The sequence below is a fragment of the Rhea pennata genome, chromosome 6 (assembly GCF_028389875.1).
Source record: "Rhea pennata isolate bPtePen1 chromosome 6, bPtePen1.pri, whole genome shotgun sequence".
Classification (NCBI taxonomy): Eukaryota; Metazoa; Chordata; class Aves; order Rheiformes; family Rheidae; genus Rhea; species Rhea pennata.
The window spans coordinates 13,231,705-13,257,907 of NC_084668.1; the positions used below are offsets into that span (position 1 = coordinate 13,231,705).

General features: G+C 39.3%; 1 protein-coding gene across 6 annotated transcripts in view; it reads left to right on the forward strand.

The window, feature by feature from the left end:
* CLASP1 (cytoplasmic linker associated protein 1) overlaps positions 1–26,203 on the forward strand; it is a 189,457-nt gene that overhangs the window by 111,255 nt on the left and 51,999 nt on the right. For 3 of the 6 annotated variants that reach the window (XM_062578537.1, XM_062578539.1, XM_062578540.1), the window contains exons 20-24: positions 2,484–2,591; positions 5,877–6,044; positions 20,280–20,383; positions 22,840–22,863; positions 23,800–24,044. In XM_062578537.1, coding sequence (XP_062434521.1) covers positions 2,484–2,591; positions 5,877–6,044; positions 20,280–20,383; positions 22,840–22,863; positions 23,800–24,044 — 649 coding nt within the window. The remainder of the gene's footprint in view (positions 1–2,483; positions 2,592–5,876; positions 6,045–20,279; positions 20,384–22,839; positions 22,864–23,799; positions 24,045–26,203) is intronic. The other 3 variants (XM_062578541.1, XM_062578542.1, XM_062578543.1) reach the window with 1 other exon arrangement.

Here is a 26,203-nt window from a genome sequence, read left to right on the forward strand (position 1 = left end):
AGCCATTCCTCGTAGGGCAGATGCTCCAGCCCTCTGATCATCTTTGTAGCCCTATGCTGGACTCTCTCCAGCAGCTCCATGTCTCTCTTCTCCTGGGGAGCCCAGAACTGGACACAGTACTCGAGATGAGGCCTCACTGAGGCTGCATAGAGGGGCAGGATCACCTCCCTCGACCTGCTGGCAACAGTCTTCCCAATGCACCCCAGGAGACCATTGGCCTTCTTGGCCACAAGGGCACATTACTGCCTCATGGTCAAAAATGGTCATCTGATGACAAAGTGAAAAACTGATTTTGTAGATGCAGGAAGAACATAAAATCTTAAGGACCTTGAGAGACCTATACATGAAAGAAAACATCAGCCCCTTCCCACCTGTTTTGTCAGGTGGGTCAACACCTGGCAGACACATCACTAAATATTTTCCAGTACTGTCTATTCCTGTGCTTTGGATTTCAGCTGAGTTACCACTCAGTACTTTCTACAATGCTGAGACTTTTTGTATTTGGAAGGATAGGTAGTTATTTCCATTACCATTTCTTAAAATTAGTCAGGTTTGACACGTTTTCTTACTGTTTTGTACTCCAGCTGCCACCAGTGATGCCTTACTGATGTGAGAAATGTTAGCTGGTGGCAATGCTGGCTTCCTTCCAAGAGCGTGAGATCCTTCTGCATCCTTCTCCGCGTGCGCCTGCCTCAGCCCATGGTGGCGTTTGGGGTGCAAGCCCTTCATTTGTGGCTTAGCAAGCGTGTACCCAACCTGTGAGGGGTGGAATGGACCAAGCAAGAGCTCAAGGGCTGGCCTGGATTGCGCATCAGGCTGCTGCTTTCTAGAGGACAGATGGTGTCCAATGGTGGAGGAGATATGCAGCCTGGCTGAACACCTTAGTGTAGGTTGGCAGCCTTACCGTGATTCGTATGGACATGCTCAGAACTAGTTTAGTTGAGCTAGTGGTTAAAATGCAGTTTGTTACATGTTCTCCCAGTGTTGTGCTAATGTTTTCTTCTGTGTTGTATCTACAGATAATTTGTTTGACTGTAGATCTGTTACCTTTCAAAGCTGACTGAGCTTTTTTTAAAATTTGATGCTGTTTGAGAAGGTCTGAAAACAGTTGTCTTTTCCTCCTTCTGCCAGCAAGTCTAGGTTTTTTCCTCAAAGTTAAGCATTTCTTTGTCACTTTGTGTCTATCAAAAATAGAGAAGCCGTGTTATGAATGTCTTGAGAGCTGAGGTAGAAGGCTAGAGCTCTTGATCCGTTCAGCCTGGGCTGCTTGCTGTCGCCCCATCCTGCATGTATACCTTGTCTGAAGCGATACTCTTTTAGCAGTGAGAAATGTACGTCTTTGTTTATATTGGCATCTGTATGCTTATGATGAAGACATAGGGTGGGAGATAGATTTCTGTAACTAATAGATACAGTTGCCTAGAATATTCTCCTACCTGTTTCCCTCTCCTCCCCCCACCCCTTACTAAGCCAGCAGCTTGAAATCATCCTCTGAATACAGGGTAGCACTGGCATCAGTCCTGAGAAACAGCTTCAGATTTGGCTGAGAACAGAGTTGTTGAAAAGTGCCGAGGGAGGTTTTCTTTGTGTTCCTCTTAATTATCATTTCTTTCCCATTAACTGGAGACAGATAATTGAACCTTAGCACTGGAAAGAACTTTCTGTAGGAAGCAGCCCTGCCCCGGGAAGGGGATGAACCGATGACCTTGTAGAGGTTTTCTAGCTCAAATTTCTGTAGCTTTTTCATGAAGAAAGAACAGAAAAAGGAGCAAGAGCACTTTTGAGACTTTATACCCCTTCCCTACTTAAATGAAGGGCCAGCACATGGAATCTTTTTTCCACAGCGTTGATTGTGTTAAATGGGACTCTCCATTACAAGTAAAGTTACACTGATGTAGGGATAAATATGTCAGATCTGTAAACAGCAAGGAAAATTGAATGAGAGTGAGAGGGACCTGAAATAACTGTGCAGTTAGACTGCGCCGACGCACTCCGTGGTGCGTGCCACCGCACACATGCCGATCGGGATATAAAGCACCGGGCTGCTGCTTGGAAATCCCAGCGATGGAAGTTGTGGGGGCACCGGTCATGCCCATCTCCGAAAGGGGGATCGCCTTGTCACAAAGTAATAATTTGATATAGGAAGTGGCATTTAGGAGACTGAAACTTTTCTTTATCCTTTTATAAAGAAATTGCTGTAGAGCAGAAGCAAAGGCTGTAGTGAGAGGTAATTCTTTTTTATCATACTAGCTGATAGCATTGCAGAAAGCAAAGGGGTTTTGGATTAATGGTCCTTCACTGTGTTTCTATCTCCACAAGTCTAATGAAATGCTTCTCCCTGTAAAACTTTTTTTTTTTTTTTTTTTTTTTTTTTTTTTTGTACTTTGAGTATAACAGCACTGCTGGTGAGAACAAGCAGTGCTCTAAACTCTTGCCTTGGGAAGAAACCTATTAACAGTCTGGTTTTCTTTACCTTCCTCCAGGTCGGATTCGTACAAGGAGGCAGAGCTCTGGCAGTGCCACAAGCGTCACCTCTACTCCTGCTGACACCCGAGGCCGCAGCCGGGCTAAAGTAGTTTCACAGTCCCAGCGTAAGAAGTGTTTTATTTTGGAGGGGAGGAGAGAAATTGTTAGTAACAAGTTTCTCTTGTGTAGTGGTAGCATTTGGCTGAGAACTGAGCTCACCTCTGCTAAGTAGAGTACTACTAGGACGTGGAACAAAAGGAATCCCTACTCAGCAAGCTTTCAGTGTGTACATTTGCTGACAAACGATGCCCCAAATTTGAGTGCTTAGCTGTCACTGAGTTACTGCTTTTTCACCTGTTGCACAGCAGAATTGCAGATCACTGACCTATAGGACTAAATAGCTTCTACTGAGTCCCGCTGAGACATCTTCTGTGTCTGTAGCTGACTGCTGTCTCTTGGGTTCTTGCCCTGCCAAGCTTCTCTTGCTTATATTATTGTATTTCTGTATGTGTAAAGCATGAGCTGTCTAAGGTAACGTATAATTTAGCATCAGTTTAAAATAGGACATTACCCCTTCTGTGTAGATATGGGGGGAGATAATGCTGCTCTCTGATTCACATGGCACATCTGTGCTCGCTGGCTTCCTTGCAGGGCATGGTTTCCTCTTAGGAGCCATACGTACAGTGCCATGTATTTGTCACGTGTATCTAAGAATTTTGTCACTCAAACTTTAAAAGGAATAAGGGGCAGGGAGAAACTGCTCATTTCTGAGGATACTCAAGCTTATGGATGAGCAGAGATGGGGCTTGTGGAGAAACCTGTTTCTTTTGAGGACTTGTCTTGCTTTGCGCTCTTATTTAAAAGCCCTCATCTGTTCATGCTGTCATTGCTTTGCTCTATGTCATGCTGGAGGGGTGAGGGATCAGTTTATAGCATTATATTCGGCTAGGACAGTTGCGAAGTGCTATACTCAAGGTAGGACCAAATGGAAATCTTTATGTTGAGATCATGAAGGAATTTGGACTTAGGTACTCTGATCTAAATTAATTCCTACACTTTAGAATATAAAACTGATGCAAAATGAGAAATGGCGCTTTTTTTTCCTGGTTTCAGTGTAGTGAGGAATGGTTGGATCAGATGAGAGAACTCTCTGTGTAGATAAACTGTTGAATATCCAAAAGTTACAAACGCTATTTAATTTTTGTAGAATGTCATATGATACTTTAGGTGGTCACATTTGAGCCTGATGCGTTGGTCTAGTTTGAATCCTGATTCCAGTCTAGCCCATCCAGATGTGATCTCTGTCTCCTAGGTCAAACATTGTATGAAATAAGCTATGAATCAAATATAGTCGCAGGACCAAATTCTCTGCCCACACAGTGGGTAACCCTGTTATCATTTTGGGCTGGGGTAAAATTTACAGCAAAATTTTGGTCTACATACTTGGTTGATAAAGAAGCTAAAAAGCCTAAAAACTGTTGGTTGCATCTGTGCATTAACCCACTGCATTCTGCAGAGGCTTTTGGAGTGACGTGTTTGTGAAGAAATCTGTCTGCATTATGTATAACATAAACTGCATGCTGAACTGCTGTATTGTCTTGCTGTCTTTTAATCCACTTTTTGCCTGTCCTTTGGTCTGCCCTCCTAATCAAGGATCCAGATCAGCTAATCCTGCTGGTGGTAAGAAACATTTTCCCTTTCTTGCTTTCTCACGTTATTTCCTTCATGTTTTTTTTAACTGCTAAATATAGATTCCCTCTCACTTGACATGATATCAGAGGCTTAAAAAGCATTTTCTTAACATTAGAAATCAAAATGTATATGGTAAATGATTCAGTAATCAAACATGGTAAGCATACATTGTGTATAGAAGCAGGTTTATTACTGTAGGCATTGCAGTGAAGTTCCTGCAGCTTAAATCCAAGGTGCTAAATTTTTCTTTCAGTTATTTCAGTGTAGTACAGCGTTGACATTTGTGAGATTGCAGCAGTGTAACTGAGAGGAATATTTAGCTTTCAGGGTGTGAATGCTGTGCATGTGACTGGCATCTGTCACAAGTATTCGCACCCAGTACCACATACAGTGTTGGGAGTACATGAATTGATTGCTTCAGATTTGCTTTGTGCACAAAATTGGAAAGGGCAAGTAATTTGAACTAATACTAGTTATGCTATTATCTGTCAAATTAACAGAATTGCATACAGTCTTAAATTGAGACAGAAGAAAAGCCTTTGACTCTTACTAGTCGTAATAGTAGTCTGGAACAGAAATTTTATTTTTGAGATTTGTGGATACTTTGTAGAAAGAAAGCAACATGAATATTAGCTCAGAATGTGTGCTTGCCTGAGTATGTTTTTTACAGCCTTTTCAAAGTATGTTTTTCCTGACTCTTAGTAAAAACAAAATGAGTGTTAGGAATGGTAACATTGGCAGATTTTCAGTGTGACTTTTATATAGCTAAAGAAGGGTGGGGAGGGGGAAGCAATAACTCCATTACTTTTAGTCCTTTGTGATTACCTGTAAACCAGCATTACTTAATTTTCAGTGAAAGCAAGTTACCAAATGAAGAATTACAGCTGGGGAGGCAGGGGGGAAGGTAGTATTCCATCATATGGAGTTAAGCAGCAGGAGTATTTCAGATAAAAATGTCTATTGCAACTGGAATGTAAATATGTAAATAAATCTTTGTCAGTAGACTGTTTTACAGACAGCATGGCTTAGACAAAATGTAAACTTGCCATGGCTATCTAAAGACACAAGGAAAAATAAAGCAGGATTACTACTCAACTTGATGGTAACTGCTTCTCCAGATGAAAAATAACTAAATATCTTAGATTTAACTCACTGGAATCAAGTAAACCAGCATCTATACGAGTGAGTCAGGGTCTCTTCACTACCCTGCTACTTTTAAGATAATAATTCTCCTTCACAAAATTTTTGTAGGAAAGCAATGTCGCCACTGCAGTATAGTGTGGAGATGCCTGAGTTACCAGCTTGGCTAGGCTGGAAACTGGCTTTCTGCAGCACAGAGCTCTGTAAGCATTAATGCCTCTTGCTGCTTGACAATGTAAAGTAGCCGGTGAAGTCCTTGCTGCTGTGGCAAGCCTGCTCTTGGTACCTTGGCAAACTCACATAATGCCAGCTTGGGTATTTCCACGCTGCACTGTCTGCATTGCCTTTACCCAGGCTGGGCAGTTTAGTGTAAGTAAATTGTTGGTGTATTTATTGTCAATGAGCTTTCCTCAGTCTTCCTCAAAAGCCCGTGGGAAATGTTCCAGTTAATTTTCTGTGGGCTTTGGATCAGATTCTGAGATGTAGCCCGTTGTATTCCAAATCTGCTTTCAGAATATTTTCTCCCCCCTTTGCCCAATTTTTTCTTTATCTATGTTTGTTTGTTTTATTTTTCCTAGCTGGCAGCCGATCTAGTTCTCCAGGTAAACTGTTAGGAAGCACCTATGGTGGCCTGAGTGGTGGAGCGTCCAGAGTCCAGCCGGTGCCGTCATCGTCAGAAAAACGCAGCAAGATCCCTCGGAGCCAGGGATGCAGTCGAGAGACGAGTCCCAGCAGGATAGGACTAGGTAAGAGCAGCCACTGCAGTGACACATTGATCAGTGTGCTCGAAGGAATGTCTATTCTGTTTACTAGGAAACTAAGTGTTACTGTCAGATTTCACAGTTCTTCACTAGCAAGTTAATGTTCTATTTCTGATTACAGTTTGAAGGAAAGTAGTTCTGATTTTCCAAGTTGAGCTGTAGTTTCAAAGTAGGCTAGAGATCATCATGGGAAGTCTTCTGTTTGAATTTTGATGCAAGCTATGCTGTTGGATCAGGCAGCAAAAAGAATTAAGTGATGTGAAGAACCCATCATAGCAAAAATACCTCATTTGGCATCAATGGCTTAGTCCTAAAGGAAGTTGGGATCAAGGGTAAAGAGCACGTTCTTGAATTATTTCAGAAATTTGGTAGCTGAAACAATTTGCTTCTCTCATCCTGATTATCTTGAAGCCATTTCCCTAGATGGCATTTTAGACTTATGTTCCTAACTATTGTTTCTCATATTCTTGTCTCAGTGACTGTTCTGTAAATATTCCGTAATACTTTTATTTTCAAATTCAGCAGCAGGCTTTTTAAATTAGGGAATTGTATAGAAATTTATATTCATAGAAATAAATTTTATGTAGTGGAAGATAATTTTAAACATCATTGTTACTGAATTATTTTGTGCCACCGAGGAATTTACTAGGAGATTGAAATTTAATTGATGTGAAGGCTAAGATTTCAATCAAATTTTAACTATTTATTTTGCTATTGTATTTTAAATTTAAGCTACTTTTCTATTTAGAGCATATTAGTTGTTGGTGGAGAGGTATCTCTTATTTATTCATTATTCAAATATGCTGAAATGAATTTTAAGCACCAGAGCACATATGCTGTGTTGTGATCCATAAAATCCATGTTGTTTATTGTGATTATTTTTCCAAATGCAAAGTTCTTCTCATGTCTAATCTATTTTATGACTTCTGTATAAATACACTCTGCTTTTCTGTTGGTTGCTTTTAAAATGTAAAGTACCTCCCAAGCATTAGGAATAATTATTCTGCTATCACTCTACAAAAGAATGTTGTTTTCGAAAGGAAACAAAGAATGATGGATAGTACTGTCACATATGTTTAAACTGATGTCGTGTTATGTGGCTTGATTTGGAACAGTCTTTAGTATCAGAAAGGAATTCTGCTTTTTGTAAAATGCTCACTCTTGGGTTGCAAGCTTTCGGGTAGATTATGGGAGCCTTGAATTCATTTGAAAGTGTAATTTATCTCATTGCTCTGATGTGCTCCCTGTGAACACAGTCAGTGCTTGTTCTTTGGGAGTGGGAGAGAACCCTAAACAGATCTGTTTAATTTATTTTCTGCCTGAGTGAAGGACCAGAACCTGGTCTTCTGGGCTCTCATTGGAATAGGAGAGTCTCTGACCAATGTGTTGGCTTCAGCACTTGGTTGCAGGGATTCTGTGTCTTCACTGGATTTTAAGAGTGGTAATATTGGTTTGGATTGAGATAAGTTTTGAGCTGTCACCTTTGTAAAATTATCCCATTGCATTTATTACTTTGTAACACAGTATTTAGAGTATTTTGTTTTCATTATGTTGCTTCAGTTCCTATTTTCTTTTATTTATTTATTTATTTTTAAGTCATCCATTTCATTAGCCTCTCATTCACCTTTGTCCTAAGACTGTGGATAGATTTTTCAGGCTTTGATCAAAAAGGTGTTTGAGTATATGCAGTCCCTTAGGGTTTGTGGGATTGTTTATGTATTTGATGGTCTGCTTGAGTTTTATCCTTGGGCTTAAATATCTCTTAAACCTGTGGGTCACATTGCAGTGCAGCAGATATTTAACAACCTTGAATATCAGGCTGTTAGAAATGGTAATTCTTCCGTCCTGTTCATGACCCATCCAGTAATCTGTTGCATAGTTTTTGCAGAGGTGACTGAGCTGCAGTGGGAGCAGTGTTGTGTGCAAGAATAAGCTCAAGGAAAGCACAAGTCCTTGTGTGCAGCTAGGCTGCATGCAAGAGCCATGCACTTATTAGCTTCTTCTGAGGACGAGGGCTAGGACAAGCTAATGCAGCCTGCGCATGTAGATTCCCATAAGCGTCAGTAGCTTGCTGTCAGCTTAGGTTGCTGGCTGGACCTGGATTACTCCATGGAGTAAGCTTTCTTCTGCTTGTTGGAAACCATGAAGCACTATGTTGTTTTCCAAGAGGCAGCACAACTGTGGCACTTGTGGAACGATAAGATTCTGCCTGGCCCCCTACATAGCTGTGGGCTGTGGTGCTTTTTATTCTAAGCTTGCCTTTGCTATCTGGTAAATGGAAGTTACCAATGGTGTTACCCAGCCGGGGAAGGAAGAGTATAGTTCATTTCATCTCATTTCTTTGGGATCCTTGGAGGAGAACTTACCTAAAGAAGTGATGTATGTTTCCAGCATCAGAAGTTCATCAGCTTGAAGTTAATTCTGTTGCATGGGTCAGCAGGGTGTTTGTGTCCTGACCGGTATTGCGGTGCAAGGATATGCTGAGGGTTGGCCACCTGCTCCTCTCCTGCAGCACATTGTCAGCGTGGGGATTTAGTTTTAGTAACAGCCTCTGCTTCTGAGTTTGGGAGATGAGAAACCAGATCCTTGAATGCCAGTTGGATTTGAAAGAAGTTGAGGGATTCAGAGCTAATGTCAGTCTCCAAAATGTGAAGCAGGCACAGCTGGCTATTCGTTTCAAGTAGCATTTTCTATGTTGGGGTTATGCTGTGTGTGCTTACTGGAACCTGAAGGAAATTCTTGACCTGCCTACTGGGGGCACCCTGCTGCAGTTCTGCAGTTCTGCAGTTTGATTGTTGTGGTTGCAATTACAGAATGTAAAATACTTGCGCTGCTGTAAAGGAAGCATCTGCTGCATCGAGTTTGGATTCTTAGTCTCCTGTTAGGCTGTGATTTTAATGAAATGCAGGTTTCTTCTAAGTGGTGGAGTGGTCAACAGGGGAATGGATCGAGTCCTTTGGTATTTGCATTTATTGGTTTACACAGGTATATTTGATTAAGGCAGCCTACTAGTGTGTGTTAATAATTTTGTGAATGATGTGCATTTCTTGTATCTTTCCACGTGAGGTTGGTAAGACTTAATTGTACAGGACACATCTAGAAAATTAGCATATTGTGGTAAATACTGCACCCTTGTTCCTGTCTATGGCTTTCATTTTTGAGCTGGCTGTTGACGTTTGTGTTGAAATCCTAATCTCTCTCTAATACCAGAGCTCCCTAGCTGTCCACTTCCATTCTGCCTACCCCTTTCAATTAATTTTGTTACTCATTTGCTTAATTTCTATGCAACTTCTAGGGGTTGGTTATTTAGAAATTGAGTTTAATGGCTGTCTTGTCTGCCTTTGCCTCCACTGCAAAACCAGACCGTCATAGTACGAGATACTCGTCTAAATGACAGTAGTGCAGGCCCTTACTTCTGGCAGTGCTTGAAGAATAATACCCAGAGCAGGGGTGGCAATAGCCTGATATTTGATCTTCCACAAGCAGCGCAGTGAAGGAATTGCAGGGAGGCTGGGAGTCCACACCAGGCAAACTCGTCCTTCTGTTTTTTGATCCATTCTTTTTTCTTGCTTTTTACATCTGTATGCAGTAACATGCACGTCTTCTGTCTGATTGTTATTCATGAACTACTCAGCGTTTGCTTTGAGGTTTTTGTTTGCGGAGTCAATATTGTGCTTCATCTGTGGCATTGTCCTGCTAGTCTGTTTTCATGCAGTTGAAGAAATGCATGTTATTTATGCATTTTTTATCATAAAGCATACTATAATCTGTTAGGGAAGGAAAAAATGTACAGTGTGCATCAATTGAAACAAATTTTTAACCATTCACATCTCTCCCTCTCCGAAGAGCCTTTGCTAGTTATAGTATAGTTATATGAGAGTAAAGATTGATGGATGAGATGATTAAAAGAAATTACTGCTTGTGCAAACTTGATGTGAAGGCTACCATTACTTACATATAAGCATGAGACCCAAGAATGAGAAGTTTGTGTCTGTATAGCCATCAATTCCAGGTAAGCATGTTTATGTTGAAGACTTGGAGTGTTACTTTCACCTGTAGTTCACCTGTGAGCTTTTTTCTTGTATAATCTGAGCTGGGCTTACTGTACTCATGGACCCTAATTTCATCCAGTTCGTATTATTTAGTCTGTCCTATTTATTTATTATAAGACCATCTTTTGAACTTGCTTGGAAGTCTCAGACATTGTGGTGATCTAATCGACTTGGTCAATGGCTCATCTTGTATTGTCCGGCATCAAAATTCAGCCATCAGAACCATTAATTCATCTTAGAGATTTAAGAGCTGGGTTTTGCAAAATTGGGAGCAATTTGACAAACCAAAAATCTAACAGTCTATATTTGAACTTTAAAACCTAACCATGAAGATTTCTGTTTTGTTCTGTACTGTTTTGCTTCAAAGAATACTGATATGCCCGATGTTTAGCTGACCATTCAAAAACAGACATTATGTTCTGGCAGCATTCTTTTAATGCCTAAATTCTCCTCCTCAAAAAGAGGCTGCATAAATGTTTGTAATCTCTCTCTCTCTCTCTCTCTCTCTCTCTTTTTTTTTTTAATGAGTCCGCACTACCAGTCTGGGGGAACTGCTTTGCTTTTTTTTAGCTTGAGTCTAGGCATTTATGTTCTATATATGAACCAGTAGAGATTTATGAGAATATATATGTTCTGAAGCATGCAGATGGCACTAATTTTATAAATGTGAGGATACTGTTGAAGACTAAGGATGAAGCAGGTTAATGTTATGGGTACATGCCTCTGCTCTCATCATTAAAGTTGATGCTTAGATTTTATTCCATGCACTGAAAAAAAAAAAATTCTAAAAGGCTTTTCCTAAACATTTACATAAAATTCACTACTGCCTTTTCAAAAAAAGCAAAATAATCTCCCTCTTTAATCACTAAATTTTTGGATATACTTGTTGCAATTAGTTGCCGTTCTCTGTTACACAGGAGAGTGTTATTCTCTGCTATACATAAAGCTTTTTAAATAAATTACTATAAATGTCTTTGATATCAAAATGAGACAATTTGCAAGGGAATAATCCAGTTGCTTTAAATACCAAAATTGCTTATTTTCTAAAAATCATGTTCAAATCCTTTATTTTAAATAGGAAGTTAAATAACCTTCTAAGGCCTAGCTCTACTTTTTATACTTGGGCAAAATTTCAGCTAAAATCAGTGGGATTGCCTTTTTTTCTTTGAAAGCAGCTTAATCTCACATCTAGTGCTCTGCAGCTGGCCAAACGAAGAGCGTGCGTGTGGGAGTCTGTGACACGGCTGATCGGCGGGAGCCTGTCGGGCTCTGGGAAGTTGAACACTTGATAGCTGCCAGACCTGAGATAAGAGCCTTGCTGACATAGGGCTTTTGTCCAAGTAAAGAATATAGTTAGAGGTTCTCCTTAAATGTGCATGTGTCTCAGTATATGTGCCTGTAAAACCATAAAAGTAAGGTTTTAGAAATGTTTGAGGAGCAGAAGTTAGATATCTTTTTGTTAAAGAATTGAAGCTCTCACTGCCTTAAAATGCAAACCACTTTGTAACCTGTCTCTCAGGTGGTTAGGAACCAAGCGCTTTTCCCAATATCTTTCACTGAGGGGGAAAAAAAAAATCTCTGGAAGTCTGTACAGCACACCTTTTTTTTTCCTTAAGATACTTGCTTGTGATAAAACTATTGTTATAAAAGTCATATATATGTAAAAGTAGAATATTGGTATTGTGGTACTTTTAAAAATTCTGATCTGATTAAGAGCCCTTTCTTTCAGATGGGTGTTTATCTTGCAAACAAGGACAAAATCTTCCAGAAAGGTTTCTTTAGCCTCACCTGATTTGCATGTTCTGTAACAGTAGAGATTCCCCTAAATGATTGAAGATCTTCTGCTCTACTTGAATAGCAGTTTGGATTGCTTAAGAAAAAAGCAGACGGACAGCCAGACATCTAACACTGAAATTTTTCATTGCAAACACAGCCCAGCATGTAACATAGTTGGTTTGTAAGAGCCTGAGCTGGCTGCTGCAAATGATAATTACTAATGTAATAATTACCGTAACTAACAGAAATGTGACTTGACTTTGAGCTTTCTGTCCTCATTAAACTTGTTCACCTTCTCTGAAACTCTCCATGCTGCATGCTAGCACGGAGCAGTCGCATCCCCCGACCCAGCATGAGTCAGGGGTGCAGCCGCGATACCAGCCGTGAGAGCAGTCGAGATACAAGCCCTGCTCGGGGCTTTCCTCCACTTGGTGAGTACATGTAGGCATTGGAGCTTTAAGGATCAATTTTTTTTTTCTTTTCCCTTGTTCTGATTGCCCTTTCAAGAAACTGGCAGGTGGGATGAGCTTGTTTCCTGTCCTCTGTTGGATTCTTTACACACTCTCCCTTTCCAACCCTGTTTCCCTTCTGTTTTCTTCTGCATGCTTCAATTCTGGTTCTCAGCATTTCACTGTTAGTAGGAGAGTAGTTCAGTCTGAACTCCAACAATTTTCAGTTTCATTAAGCGAGCTTGTATTGGGCTGCTGCGCTTCACTTTGCAGCTATGGTGGAGATTTATGGGAGAGCAAGCCTGTGTTTTCTAACTCATGTGAAGTTGTCACGAGCATCATAGCCTATTGCTGAGTGACTCCAATTACACATGATCGGATTTGCTTAGAGCTAGGTGCAGTAAATCATTTCTATACTAAATTCTCCAATAAAGAGATCTCTTTTAGACCTCCTTTAGAGGTTCTATCGATCCACAATTAACAAGTGACACGTGCCATTTTATAGGAATGTCTTTTCAAGAAAGGCTGGGGTTTTAAAGTAGAATCATCATGCAGCTTAAGTGTACAGTACAAATAGAAAATCTTATTACAGCTACCACATGCAGAAGTGTTATCTGCACAGAGCTGAAAACGGGATAGTTAATGTTTCTGATCAAATCATGTCACATATTTTCAACCAAATACATTACTTGTTGTATGAAAGCTTTGTTTGTCATCTCAGAGATAAAGAAGTACAGCTGATCTTCAGGGCCTCTTCATTCACATTATAATTTCATAGCTGTGCATGTGGTTCAGAGTGAGAAAGAAGCTTTTCCAGATTTAATCAAGGCTGAAGAATTTTGTTGAAGGATCTTATTTGTCGTGCAATGATAAAAATACAACTGTACCAAGAAGTGCACAAGTGGAACATAGCATTTGAGATTAATTTTGTGACTTTAATAGACTAGAGAGAAAAGGTAGTGAAAAAATATGAACAGATAGGCTATTTTTTCCTGTTTGGTTTTCATAGTTGATCTATTGTACATTGAATAGCCTTTTAAACTGATACTACTGATGTCATTATTGATTTGGTTATTCATCTCAACTTCAGGTGTTGTCAGAGAGACCCTCATCTTTGTACACATTTTGAAATCGTTGGCGAAATTCCCATTGATTTCAGTGGGGCAGAGTGAAATCTTCAAGTTTAATATTAGAAAGGCTTTATGCTTAAATTACATCAATGTAGCACAGAGCTACAAAACAATCTATTTGCTTTAGCTATAAAATCTCAATTTTTGGTGAGAAAGGGGAGGAAGAGTTTAGCTTAGTGTTTTAAACTTGGCTTCTAGCTCTTTAGGAAAGATAAAATCTTTATTAAATGAGCTGACTTGATACCAGAGCCTTAAAAGGATAGTAAATATGTAACCATAGTTTGCTTGTTTTTTTTGTAGCTACTTGTCTAGCTTCAATACAGGATGAGGCTGTTTTCTCTAACCAAAGTGTTTAAGCATGCTAGGTTAAACTGCTCAGTGTTCTGTGTCATTGTGCTGCTGCTTTTATTTTAGAGAAAATACATTAATTGAAACACCTTCCTGAGCCCTTGTTCTGAAGGATAAATACAGTCTACCAGATGCACAGTCAGAGTGAATTTGGTACGCCACTATTGAATCTGCCTTGTATGTCAAATATAAAACTTGAGTTACAAATATGTAGTACAGTGCTTGTTAAAAAATTTCATTTTGGAGGGGTAGGGGAATTGCAGTTTGACTAGTGGTATTTAATAACCTGAAGATTATTTCATCTCTGAAAATATTCTTACAAAGTTGTTAAGGGGAAGTGAGGATATAAGGTAGGGAAGAAATATCAGCATAATAGTAACTCAGTACAGTTGTGATCATCTCGTCTGGTTTTTGCATTTTCATTGAAATGCTGTAAACTGGAACATGTCCATGAACTTTTAAATAATTTGTTAGTCCATCTGAAAGAAATGTATCTTTGGCAATTCAAGCCAAAACAGTATGATTATTAAAGTATTTTTAGAATCCAACTAATAATATTGTATTAATGCTAAGATAATATGATGTAGATGTAAGATAATCTTACTATACATAGTCTGTTTTGGTTATAAATGTTAACTCATGTATTAGTAAGTTATATTTAAGCTAGTTAAATAACAATTCTTGCATTTAACAGCATTATAATCAGTGTCAACACTGACATCCTGACCTTGCGATTTGCTCTGATTGCTTTCAAGTTTGTTAGTGAGACTCTGCGATGTGCATGTCTGTGCACCAAACAACTTGCTTCCAAAGTTAGGAAACACCAGTGAAGAGTCACTCTTTACACTCAGCTGCTTTGTGGAGATGTGTGGGGTTTTTTTTATTATTTATTTTTATTTATTTATTACTGTTTTTTCTTGGACCTTGATCTTGCAGTGACATCCACAGAGGCACAGCAGATGTCTTGGTAGAAAGCAATTGCAAGATCAGAATCTTAGCTGTGAGACTAGGTCCATAATCTTCTACTGATCCCCTAAATCTTTCAGGAGTTACTCATGGTGTCAGTGGGATTGTTCTCTTGACTAAATGCATATGTTTTCTCTATTGAAAGACCACTTTACATATTCTATATAGCTTATAACCTAGCTTTCCCTATTGGGAGAAAACATAGTCTTCATTTTTTGTGATTTTGCTGTTTTTTCTTTTATAATATTAGTATTTGTCTCTGAATGTTTTGTGTAAAACAGAAGACTTTATATTTTTGTGCAAGTATATGCATAAGTGACAAAGTTTACTTGTTTTAGAAGATGATTTGTGTTTATTTTTCATTTTTCTGATGGTACTAGTAAAGATGGTAAAGTAACAAGGCCTTCAGTGAATCTGTGGTGATGATGAATTGCTCACATGAGCAATGAGAGCTTTTGGGTCAGTTGCTATGAATTAGGTGAGCATGTTATTGCTAGACACAGGATGAACTTCTTTAGAGAAAAAACTAAATTTCTGTAGTTCTGAAATGACACCACCACCTTTCCATTTGTTTTCATAAACAACTGACCTTTATGCTGGATCCAAGACCTAAAAACCTTCTTTCCAAAGGCATTTTGCAATTTATATGCTGCTGACAATTAGGAGTTGAAGTGGGAGCTAAATCTGGCTTCAGCTCTTTTGCTACTGTGTATGCTCTGTTGCTATTAACAATGCGTGTTTGTGAGCATATGATGTAATTCTAGATACATGTGTGTATGTGCATATTCAGATTAGTATCTGTGTGCATACATATATACATATGTAGATTCCAGAAGCATGTATATAATGTTTGTCAAAGCAAGAAACTTCTGGTAGCAACAGAAAGAATTATGTGTCTATGCGAGTTTATAAGGGAAAAATTCAAAAGATCACCTGTGTGCAGTGGTTAGCTGACCTCCCTGTATGACTCCTTGCAACCTTTCCACTTTTGTGGTTACTTACTCTCATTAACTTTTTTTTTTTGTGCACAGAATGTTGTGAAAAATATTTGCAAGCACAACTTCTAAGCATTCATCTTGGCTTCACTCTGGGTTTAGATCAGATACATCTAAATCCCGCTCTGTAGTTATGCGCTCCACATTCTTATGTTGGCCGTCTTCCAGATCTGTGGTTCTGGAATATGACTGCTGTGCACTTTTTTTTTTTTCCCCTCCCCCTCCCTCCCTTCCTGCTCTCAACTGTACCGAGTTTGGGACAGTTACAACTGAATTTTGTCATGCATCGTGTTTATGGTCTTGGTGGAAGGGGGGAAGCTATAGATGGAGATGTCACTGTGGGGCTTGCACCATATCTGTTACGCATTCATATACAACATCATTCCCCTGTCACTATGAAACACGTATACTGATAGTGGTCATGTGCATCCCCTTTGGACTGTGGCATTTTCTGTCTTGGGTTAAATGTGTGTTAATCCTGTGGGTGTTGCCATTCCTTTTACTTGCAGCTTCTCGACGTCATTCCAGGTCCACTAGTGCTCTCTCCACTGCTGATTCTGTTGGGCAGTCAGGTGAACAAGTGCTAACTGCATGAATATTTCTTATACGTCGTCTTGTTTTACACCATTTTAACATTTACTGTCACATGCATCAGCCAGCACTTAAGCATGTGCTTCTCACTGCTGTGGGGCTTCTGTTTGTTCATCGTGGCTTTTGTTTTGAATTTCGTTTATTGAATGCTTTTAGTTTTATGTATTTTAGGAATATTGTGAGCAGTGTTTAAACAAAGGGTGATCCAGGGCTTTCTTAGTTCTCCTGCAAATTGAATCAGTTGTGCAGCGTAAGTGATGCAGAGAACTTGCAGCTTCTGTTGCTATTTGCTCCTTAGCAGTGTAGCGGTTCCCAGTGCCTATGACTGGGTCCCAGTGGGTCTGATCCCACTTGTTGCCAAGTGTCCTGGACTCCTGCCTCTGTTAATAGAAGTGGTGTGCAGGATCCTGTCCAAAATGCACAAGAGCAGCAAGAATTAAACACCTAGTGACCTTTCAAAATGAACTTCAGGGCATAACGCTTGCTGATACATCCTTTGTATAATTCTGAAGGCCTTGTCCAAAATGCGTGGAATTTGGGAAAATGATTCCCTTAATTTCACTGGACTTTGAACCAGGAGCTTGATACTTAGATGTAATGAGACAAATCTGCGCACTCTACTTACCTTCTTCCCCAGCACTGTGCTGGATTTCTCAGTTGCTGAGTACTGTAACTCCCCTTGAAATCAGAATGTTACAGTGGAAATCTTAAGAAATTAATGAGGGCCCTCTAGGCTTTAAGTCCGTAGAAATCTAGCTTAGAAGGGGGCAAAGATGATGTAGAGAATGAGTGAGGACTTGCTCATTTGCACTTGCTCACAGGCTAAATTGCATAAGGAATGAGTGATGTTGAAAGTTACTTAATTATTCCCCCTCAGGTAGGGAGTGAAAAATGTTCTGTTTCTGTCAAGTCAAGTTAAATGGCTGTTGGTTAACTAAAATGCTCAAAGTGTTCCCTGTATTGAAGTAACTCTGCAGAAATGACACAGTGGATTTGACCATCTCTGACATTTTAAAAACAACAATTTGAAATATGTATTTACAAATTTTTAAAGATTAAAAAATTGTAATACAGATCTAAGCTTAAACTTTGTTTCCCTTCAGTTTCCTGTGAAATTTATTGCCTGCTTGGCTCCAGTGATTTGGTACAAAGCCTAGGACATCTTTGTCCTAAGGAAGGCCCAAACTTCACTAAAAATGGCAAAATCAAGCCAAAAATTTTAGTTGGGATTTTTCCCCAATTTTATACAAGCATAATGACTCTAGTCAGGGAGATGAGGAAATGTGGCCAGAGCACACTGAGCTCCCCTCGGTCCTTGCCAGTAGTGTTGGACTTGCTTATAGTAGTTATTCCTGGAGCCAAATGTCTTCCCAGCAGCGAATTGCAGATCTGCCTGGGCCTCCTGTATCACTTTTTTTCAGAGATCTTTAAATCTGTATTTGAAAAGATTCCTGACATAGCCATAGAGACAGATATAAGCCAGCATGCCACGTTTTACTTACCCAGATTTGTTGAAGAAAAGTTCCATTTTGTTTTTTTATGCTGGGTATTTAAATTGATCTACAACTGAATTACTTTGTCATTTTGTTGTTCATTAAAACAAGAGAAACTATCTTCCCTTTTCTAATGTAATACTAAATTAACATGAAAACAGATGACGGTAGGTAGTATTTTATAAGGCTATATTATTTCAAAGTTATAATGCCAAATTCTGATCTTGGTACTACTTGAATTAAGTTAGCTGGGTTTAAATGTAAATCTGAGACCAGAACTTCTCTCAACACTTGTACTGTACCAGTTATCATTTGCACTTAGGGAAAAACACTCGTCTTCTGTACACTTTTGTAGCATGTATCTCCATAAGTTGTGTCTTCAGTTTCAATTTGACCTAATGCAGTATCTCCTCTGTGCTTCTATTAAGAGTGTACAGATCTTTCCATTTTAGGGATGAAGTACTGTTTTAATTGAATATTTATAATGATTCTCTAACTGAGTGCATTAAAAAAGGGGATAGTAATAATGCATACAACTTTTTATTTCTTTATGAACTGCTATGATTTGATTACTTTCAGCAGTAGTTCTAATAAGTTGTGAGGGGTTTTTTTTGTTTTTTTTTTGTTTTTTTTGTTTCCCCTTTCCCCATGTAAAGTGTTTTGTAGAAAATGTGCTTTTGTTGTAAATTGGAAATGTCTGGTCTGGTTACATATCTCTGAGGAATAGTAAGTTTTGATAAATAACACTTCTCTTCTGACAAATGCTAGTCTTCAGCTTTTCCTCTTAATAAGATTCAATTCAATTATTTAAAAAATAAATAAAAAAAGTCTCCCCTATTTCCCCCCTCAGTAGCTTAATCCTTGCTCTGCCTCGGGTAATGCTTTGAAAATCATACTCAGGTAATGTTTTGAACTAGGGCAGTACACGGGCAAACTTTAGTCTCTGATTTAAATTATGCATGTTAATGTGAGCTAAATGCTTAAGAGAAATTTCAGTGCAGTAGATATAATAAAACTTCATTGCTTTTTTTAATAAGTATAGTTTCTCCTCTAAAAATATGTACGTTAAGCTGCTGAATATATGTAGCAATTCACCTCAGTTTTGAGGAAATCCACAATGCAGGTACATGTTTTATAAAAACAGTATTTTTCATTCATCAAATTAAATATAGATAAGAAAAGACCTGGGTGACTTGATCCTTCTGTCTTGCTGCTTGATCACAGCATCCAATACAGATGAGCTGAAAGTCTCTTAAATGGGTTTATGCAGCTTGATCCGTGCACCGCTGAAGCTGCTGGCAAAAGTCCTAGTGGCACCCATGGGTGCAGGCGCAGGGAGATAGTGGTGGGTTCCCAGGCTCTCTTGAGCAAAGGTAGGTTCCTATGGAAATGAAAACTAACGCTCTCTGGGCCTCAGAATGGTTTGGAAAGCCAAAAGCAGTTTCTTTCTTATTTGAAACTGAAGCCAGGATCCCAGTACACTACATCTGATCTACTCCTTATCTAGAAAAACTGCTGCCAGAGCTTAGCCCATGATACTGAATTCACAGAGTCTGTCTTCCTGCTAGCACTGATTTTATGAATTTGGCTTTTACCTAATGAAACTCATTTGAGAAACACTTTTTGGCAAACTTGGGGCAAATCGTAAAGCAAATCAATTAATATCAGGAATGTAAATGGCATTTTGGACTCAACCCTGTTGTTTTGGTGTCATTCAGAGTTCTGCCAACAAATTCAAGGGCAGAAAGATGATGACTGATTAAAAAAATAAACATTTTGATTTATCATACAGTTTATAAGCTATGTTTCAGTCCAAAATACATTTAAACTGCTTCTACAAAAATATAATAAGAAAAATTGGAATCGCTTCACAGGCAAATAGGAAACATTCTTGTTTTTATTCATTGGGACGTAGGATGATACTCTGCTTGTATCTGCAAGCCTTGAATCATAAAATTTTCTCACATCTTTGAGAAAAAGCTGCAGGATGGGTCAGTGCCCAAGGTTGAGCATGTTCTGACAGTGTGGGCACGATTCTGTCTCTCTGAAGCTAATACAAATTTTACGGTTGATTTCTGAGAGCGCTAGATTGGGGCCTGCATGTCTGCCTCTGACATTAAAATAAAACTTTGAAATAGCTTCTGTTTAAAAAGAAACACAAAATAGATACCCTTCTTCCCAGCTTAAACAAACAAAAAAGACATCCTGAGGAACCAAAATTGACTCTGGGGCCCAACAAGACAACAATAATTTGTTTCTTACTCTAATGGCAACCTCTCTAGAGATGTGGATAAAAGAGGCTTTAATGAAAAAGCACTGAGAGTTCCCAGAAGCTTTGGGGAATCCGGCCCAGACACCTGATTAGGATTCCAGGGGAATGTGAATTTCCTTAACAGTCCCTTTCACTGTCTTTTGTGCAGACCGGTTTGGGCTCGGACAGCCAGGCAGGATGCCTGCTTCCATGAATGCCATGCGAGTCCTGAGCACAAGCACAGATCTGGAGGCTGCCGTGGCCGATGCACTGGTAAGAGGGAAAATTGCAAAATGCTTCCGACACCAGAAAGTGGCTTAAAGTTACCTGTACGTACGTTCTCCTCTTTCTTAATAGCTTTGTTCTAATTGTGCCAGTGTCTGATGCTGCATCGTTAGTTCAGTTAATATTTGGTGTTTTGTGTTTGGGGAATACTGGCTGCAACGTTTGTTTCCTTATTCCGCGCGAATTCTCCGCAGTTGTTATCAAACAGTCCAACCTGGCTGGGCACTAGAGCTGTGGGATGGGTTGAATCTGCTGCTGGCCTTTTGCCGGGCTGTTCGGAGGCTGCACACAGCAGCGTGAGGCTGCTCAGGGGCAAGGTTCTCCATCAGTTCCGTTAACTACATGAAGATTTTGTCAGAAAGAAAATCCTCTGTTCTCTGTTAGTGTCTGTTCCTGATCAGGTATTCAGAAGAGCTGAGAATTTTCCCATTTTCTGTCCTGTGTTATTTGTACCTGGCTGGAAATTTGGAGAGTCCTTAGCTTGGCTTGCCTCTAGTTGGTACCGTCTCATGCAGTTAGACTGAAATGCATTGTTTGGTATACTGCAAGTATTTTTGGAACATTAGGTGCATTTTCAAGTAAATTCGTTGTCACTTTTCAATTTTATTGTACTATTTAATCTTACTGTGCTATAAAAATCTTTTGGGTAGAACTCAGAAATTATCTTCCACTTGCAGAAGATAGGTATTAATGAAGGCCTTTGCATTTACCTTAGGATTTGGGAGTGGAGGTGTAGAGGCATGAGCAATTGTTCTACAGCTTTATCTGCATCCCAGTATATTCCATGTTTTCTCCAGCTCTAGCCCTCAGCTGTTGGAACAAGGAGGAGATTTCGGGATGTATCTGAGGAAGAGATCTCAGATTTTTCTTTATTAAGAATGAACTATGTTCCCAGAGAGTTTGTGATGGACTTTCTTTTTCTCCATTTCCCAGTTTGCTTTCAGGACAGCTAACGTTTTGCTTTGTATTTGATTATTACCCAGCTCATGTCACGTCTGTATCTAGAGTATCATTAAAATACTTCTCTAGAAGTTTTTATTTTTAAAACTACTTTTCATAGAAACATAAAAGTGAATAACAGAGAAACAGGACAGTAGAAGACAACTGATGGTGTTGAATATAACCTAAATAACCATTTTCCTGAGCCAAATCCAGTCGCTCTTGAATTAGTTCTTGCCTCAGCTGCTCAGATTTGCCACCAAAGCAGGTCATGGTGTAACTGTAAGTGATGGGCTGTGAGTATAAACGAAACCAGTCTGTATCCCTGAAGGTGAGCTGTTGCTGAATACTGGTTATTGAGGGAGGAGAGAGTCACAGTGATGTTTCAGTTCACTGCTGATCCCTGAGATCTGTTTGGCTGTGACTTTTAACTACACTTCAGGGGTTCCTGTTAACTGTTTCACTCTTTCTAACCAAACACCCTAAAGTGTTAAATGGTAGTCCTGCTACCGAGTTTGATTAGTCTGCATTTTGGTGGCTTTAAGAGGGGACAACTTTATCTTGTTGTCCCCTTCTTTCCCATCACTTTTTTTTTAAGTTGTCATCTCACAGCAGCAATTTGGACTCAGTTCAGGCTCCCTTTGGAAGGGCAGTGCAATGTTGGCTTTTATCCGGCAGCCTTGTATTCAGACGGGTATTCTTTGCTGTGTGGTACAAAATGAAAAGAACTTCTCCAAAGATGGCTTCAGCCAAATGCTCAAGTTTAAACAAAACCTAGTGGGTCATTTTGCAACCTCTGCTCTGGGTGTGCAATTCCCATTGGAGCCACTGCTGTTTGAGGGCTGGATGTGACCTAAAAACATGCTGACTGTGCTGGGAATCCGTGCTTAGATCTCTCAGAAGAGCTCAAAGGCTGTTGGAAACTTCGGTATTAAGGGCTTTAATTCAGGAGTGCCAGCCAGGTGACCTTGAAGTTAAGCTTCAAAAAGCAGTTTGGTGCAAGAACTGTGGGTTGAAAGAGACCTTGGCTGAGTGAAGTTGGTTAAACGTGCAGTACTGTAGATAGCAGTTTCCTGACATCAGAGCTGCTTTCTAAGACTCTGAAGTCACTGATACTGTGTGTTGGGTGGTGGAGGGGGATGGAAATGATTACCAAGAATTTCTATCTTCCAGAGCAATATTTTTGAAATACTTTTCAAAGCAGAGAGGTGATGTATCTAAATCTGTCATCAGGAATTTGCTAACAGATAATCTCACTTCCAGTCTCTCTAATAGAAATTATGCCTAGGCTAGGGTATACAAGCAATGCAGCAGTTAGAAAATACTGCCAGGCATTATTATACCCACTTTTATTTTGCATAAACTGTGTTTTTTTTATTGTTTTTTTTCTTGAGTTTGCTAAGACACATTTGCTATGCGTTTTTGTTGCAAAAACAAACCCTACATAAGCTTCTGACATAATTCTCTATGCTTTTTCCCACCCTTCAATATTTTCCTGCCTACAGCTGTTAGGAGACTCCAGGAGCAAGGTACTAGTGCTTTCTTGACTTTTTATTTCTACTTTCCAACTTGCCCTGCCCTGTTGCTATCCCCCATGATACTGCACTTGAGTTGATTTCTATGCTTCAATCCTGCAGTCCTAGTGGAAGCAAAACTCCGCTGGTTTCACAAGTCCAAGAACTGCAGGACTGGACACTGACGGAGTGATACTGTAGTAAACACTTTAGAATATAGGCAACTTTTTTTGATACGTTGTGTTATCCCGTCCTGTGAAGGTTCATTTAAGAGTTTATTTTTTAGTATACAGTTTGGCTTACCGTCATCATTATGATTTTAATATCTCTTCTCTTAGGTCAGGGTTGTCAAAGCAGTATCGAAGGGAATTAGGTCCTCAACTACCGTGCTACATACATAAGCGGGTTTTGAGTACTCAGTTCCCTTAGCCTCTGGAAAAATCCTAGTCCAAACTAACAGAGATTGTTCCCTCTTATCCCACTGAAAATCTAGTCACTTCATTAGCAATAACAAAGCAACTGTGCATGCCAGCACAGAGTCCTTCAGCTCTTTCTTCTTTATTTATTTTTTTTTCTTGGAAGCTTTACTGTCACAAAGTCTGTAACTGAGGAATTACCCTCTCCCCCCCCACACACGCACTTTTTTTTTAAACAATAAAACAACATAGTTTTGTTATCTGTAGCACATTCTATTGGGCATAAGTATCTTGCTTACATGCTTGGGGGTAGGTCCCTTAGTCGCTTGAGTATTTCCATTGAAGTCAATGGGATTGGGATCTGTCTTACTCTGAGTTGGGTAAGCAAGCAGTTCTTGGTGACACCCTTAACACGCTTAAGTCACTATAACAGTAGCATTAGTCTTGCTTTCTTAGTGATTACAGCTAGAGCATTTTTCTTTAGGCAGTGATGTAACTATATACGATTTACTAAGTTGAATTTCCCCTCTTCCAGAAAAAGCCTGTGAGAAGAAGATATGAACCCTATGGGATGTACTCCGATGATGACGCTAATAGTGATGCATCAAGTGCTTGCTCCGAGCGCTCCTATGGCTCCAGGAACGGAGGCATTCCCCACTACCTGCGGCAGACTGAAGATGTAGCTGAGGTCTTGAACCACTGTGCCAGCTCCAACTGGTCCGAAAGAAAAGAAGGGCTCATAGGTCTTCAGAACTTACTGAAAAGTCAGAGGACGCTGAGGTGACCTTCCTAACTTTCTTGTTTTGATTGTTCAAGGGGGATGACTTCTGACTATAGTCAGTAATTTTTACTTGCCTTATGCAAACAAATGGTGCCTTTCACAGCCTTGAAGGCTCTGTCTCCCCAATATGGGGCTTTATTTAACTAGCAGAAAAAATTCTGCTATGGCAGTAGTATTGCTTGTGTTAATTGGGTTCTGCCTACATCATTACTACAAATTTAAGAATATTAACTTCTCTGAGCTTTCCTCTGTGTCCTTAAGTCCTCTGGTAGGTGCTTGTGGCAGCACAGTGAGATTTCTCACAATGATAGTAATGTAAATGCACTCAAAGTGTGGTACCATTTTTACATTTTGCCTATATTTAAGCCTTCAATAAAATTCTTTTTTTCCTCTGGTAACATATTTGGTAAAGCAAATGCTCACTGCATTTATTCTAAAACTACTTGGTGTGTGTGTGTGTGTGTGTGTTTCAAAGATAAGATCAAATGATGCTCTTAGTGTAATGTTAGGTCTACTTTGATTCTTTATGAAGGAGGTGTTAGGTAAAATTACTTGTGTCTCTTTGTGAACGCATCAGGTATAGTTATTTGCAACTCTTTAAAAATCCTGTAGGAGAAATTTGAGTCTTCTAAAAATGTATTTTATAATGCAGATGGAAATTTCTTAAGGCAATGAAGTAGGTGTACCAACTCTGAATCTTCGTTTATGATAGGAGAGATGGACCTTTTTCCCCTTGTTGGAAGCCAAAAAAATCCTTCAAATAGCTTTCGCATGTGACACATTAAAACAGATCTTAGAATTACCCAATATTAACTTCAGTTACCATGACATGTGGCCATGTGAAGTCGTCTGGCTCTCAGGCCATGGGCTTTTTACCTCTGGTTTATGGTGAAAAGTTTTTGGTAGTAAGCCATTTATCTTTTGGCTACTTTGGAGATAACATTCACAAATAGCTGCAGCATTTTATTTTCCTGTTATGAATATTATGAACTTATATGAATATTATGAACTCATTATGAATATATGAATATAAACTTAGCCATTTAAGTTTATAAGTTTATAAGTGTAGTTGGCAGTCTACCTACTTGGATTTGTGTAATTATTTTCACTTTAAAAAAATTTCTCATTTGTGGAAAACTTGATGCTTCATGTTAACAGGGAGAATAAAAATGGACTGAGATCAGGGCTGGAAAGATTATTTTCTTCCCATCATAAAAAAAGCACTTAACATGATGTGATTCAGCCCTTAAGTGGGAAGTGCCGCAAGTTTTAAGTATGAGTGTTAGAGTCCCTAGATCACAGAGATGCCTTTTGATGTGGTCTACTTATGAGTATTATAAAAGATACTTCCCACAAGAATGCTTTCTTTTCTTTCTTTTCTTTCTTTCTTTCTTTTTTTTTTTTTTTTTTTTTTTAATCCAACTGTTGGGAAAAACTCTTACTGGCACCTTTTATACTTATATAGAAAAATTGGGTGAAACTTTGCCACAAAGGTGTGTGAGGATTATAACAACCAAAGTTTCAAATGATATTGGTGATAGTTCTAAGGGAGGAAGTGCTGAGAAGATCAGGTGATAGACTATTTACCCAGATCAGTTCTCATAGCATTTCTGTGAAGAGCTAAAAAGCTGCTATTTGCAGTCCTGCTGGTTGCAGTATTTGAACTGTATGGCTGTCACTAGTTCCTCAAGCTAGCAAGTTTTCTTGGCTTTGATCTTAGATAGTTTGTAAAGCCATCCCAGAATCTACACTGTCTTAATATTAAGCACCTGCAGAGTTATTTTTCTAATTTGCTGCTGTTTTTAGCTGTCTAGATTATATTTCCTTTTGGTGTGCTTGTCTACTTCCACCTTTGTTCAGGGTGGAATCTGGTGTATGTTCTGGTGATTAGATTTTTATCATCCTGTGTGTTCCCACGGTATCATGTAAAACATCATCAAGGTTATTAGTCAAAGAGGCAGGTCTTTTTTTCTCCTAATTAAACCCAACATCTTCTGTTGTGGTTTAACAAGTTGAATAACAGGTGGCAATGCGGCTAGGTTTTCTTTAGCTCTTTGAACCAAAAGAGAAAGAGACTTGATTCTGTATTAGTTAGGAACTATATAGCCAGAAAGATGCTGGCATCCAAAGTGCTGCAGTATGTACCTATCCTAACATA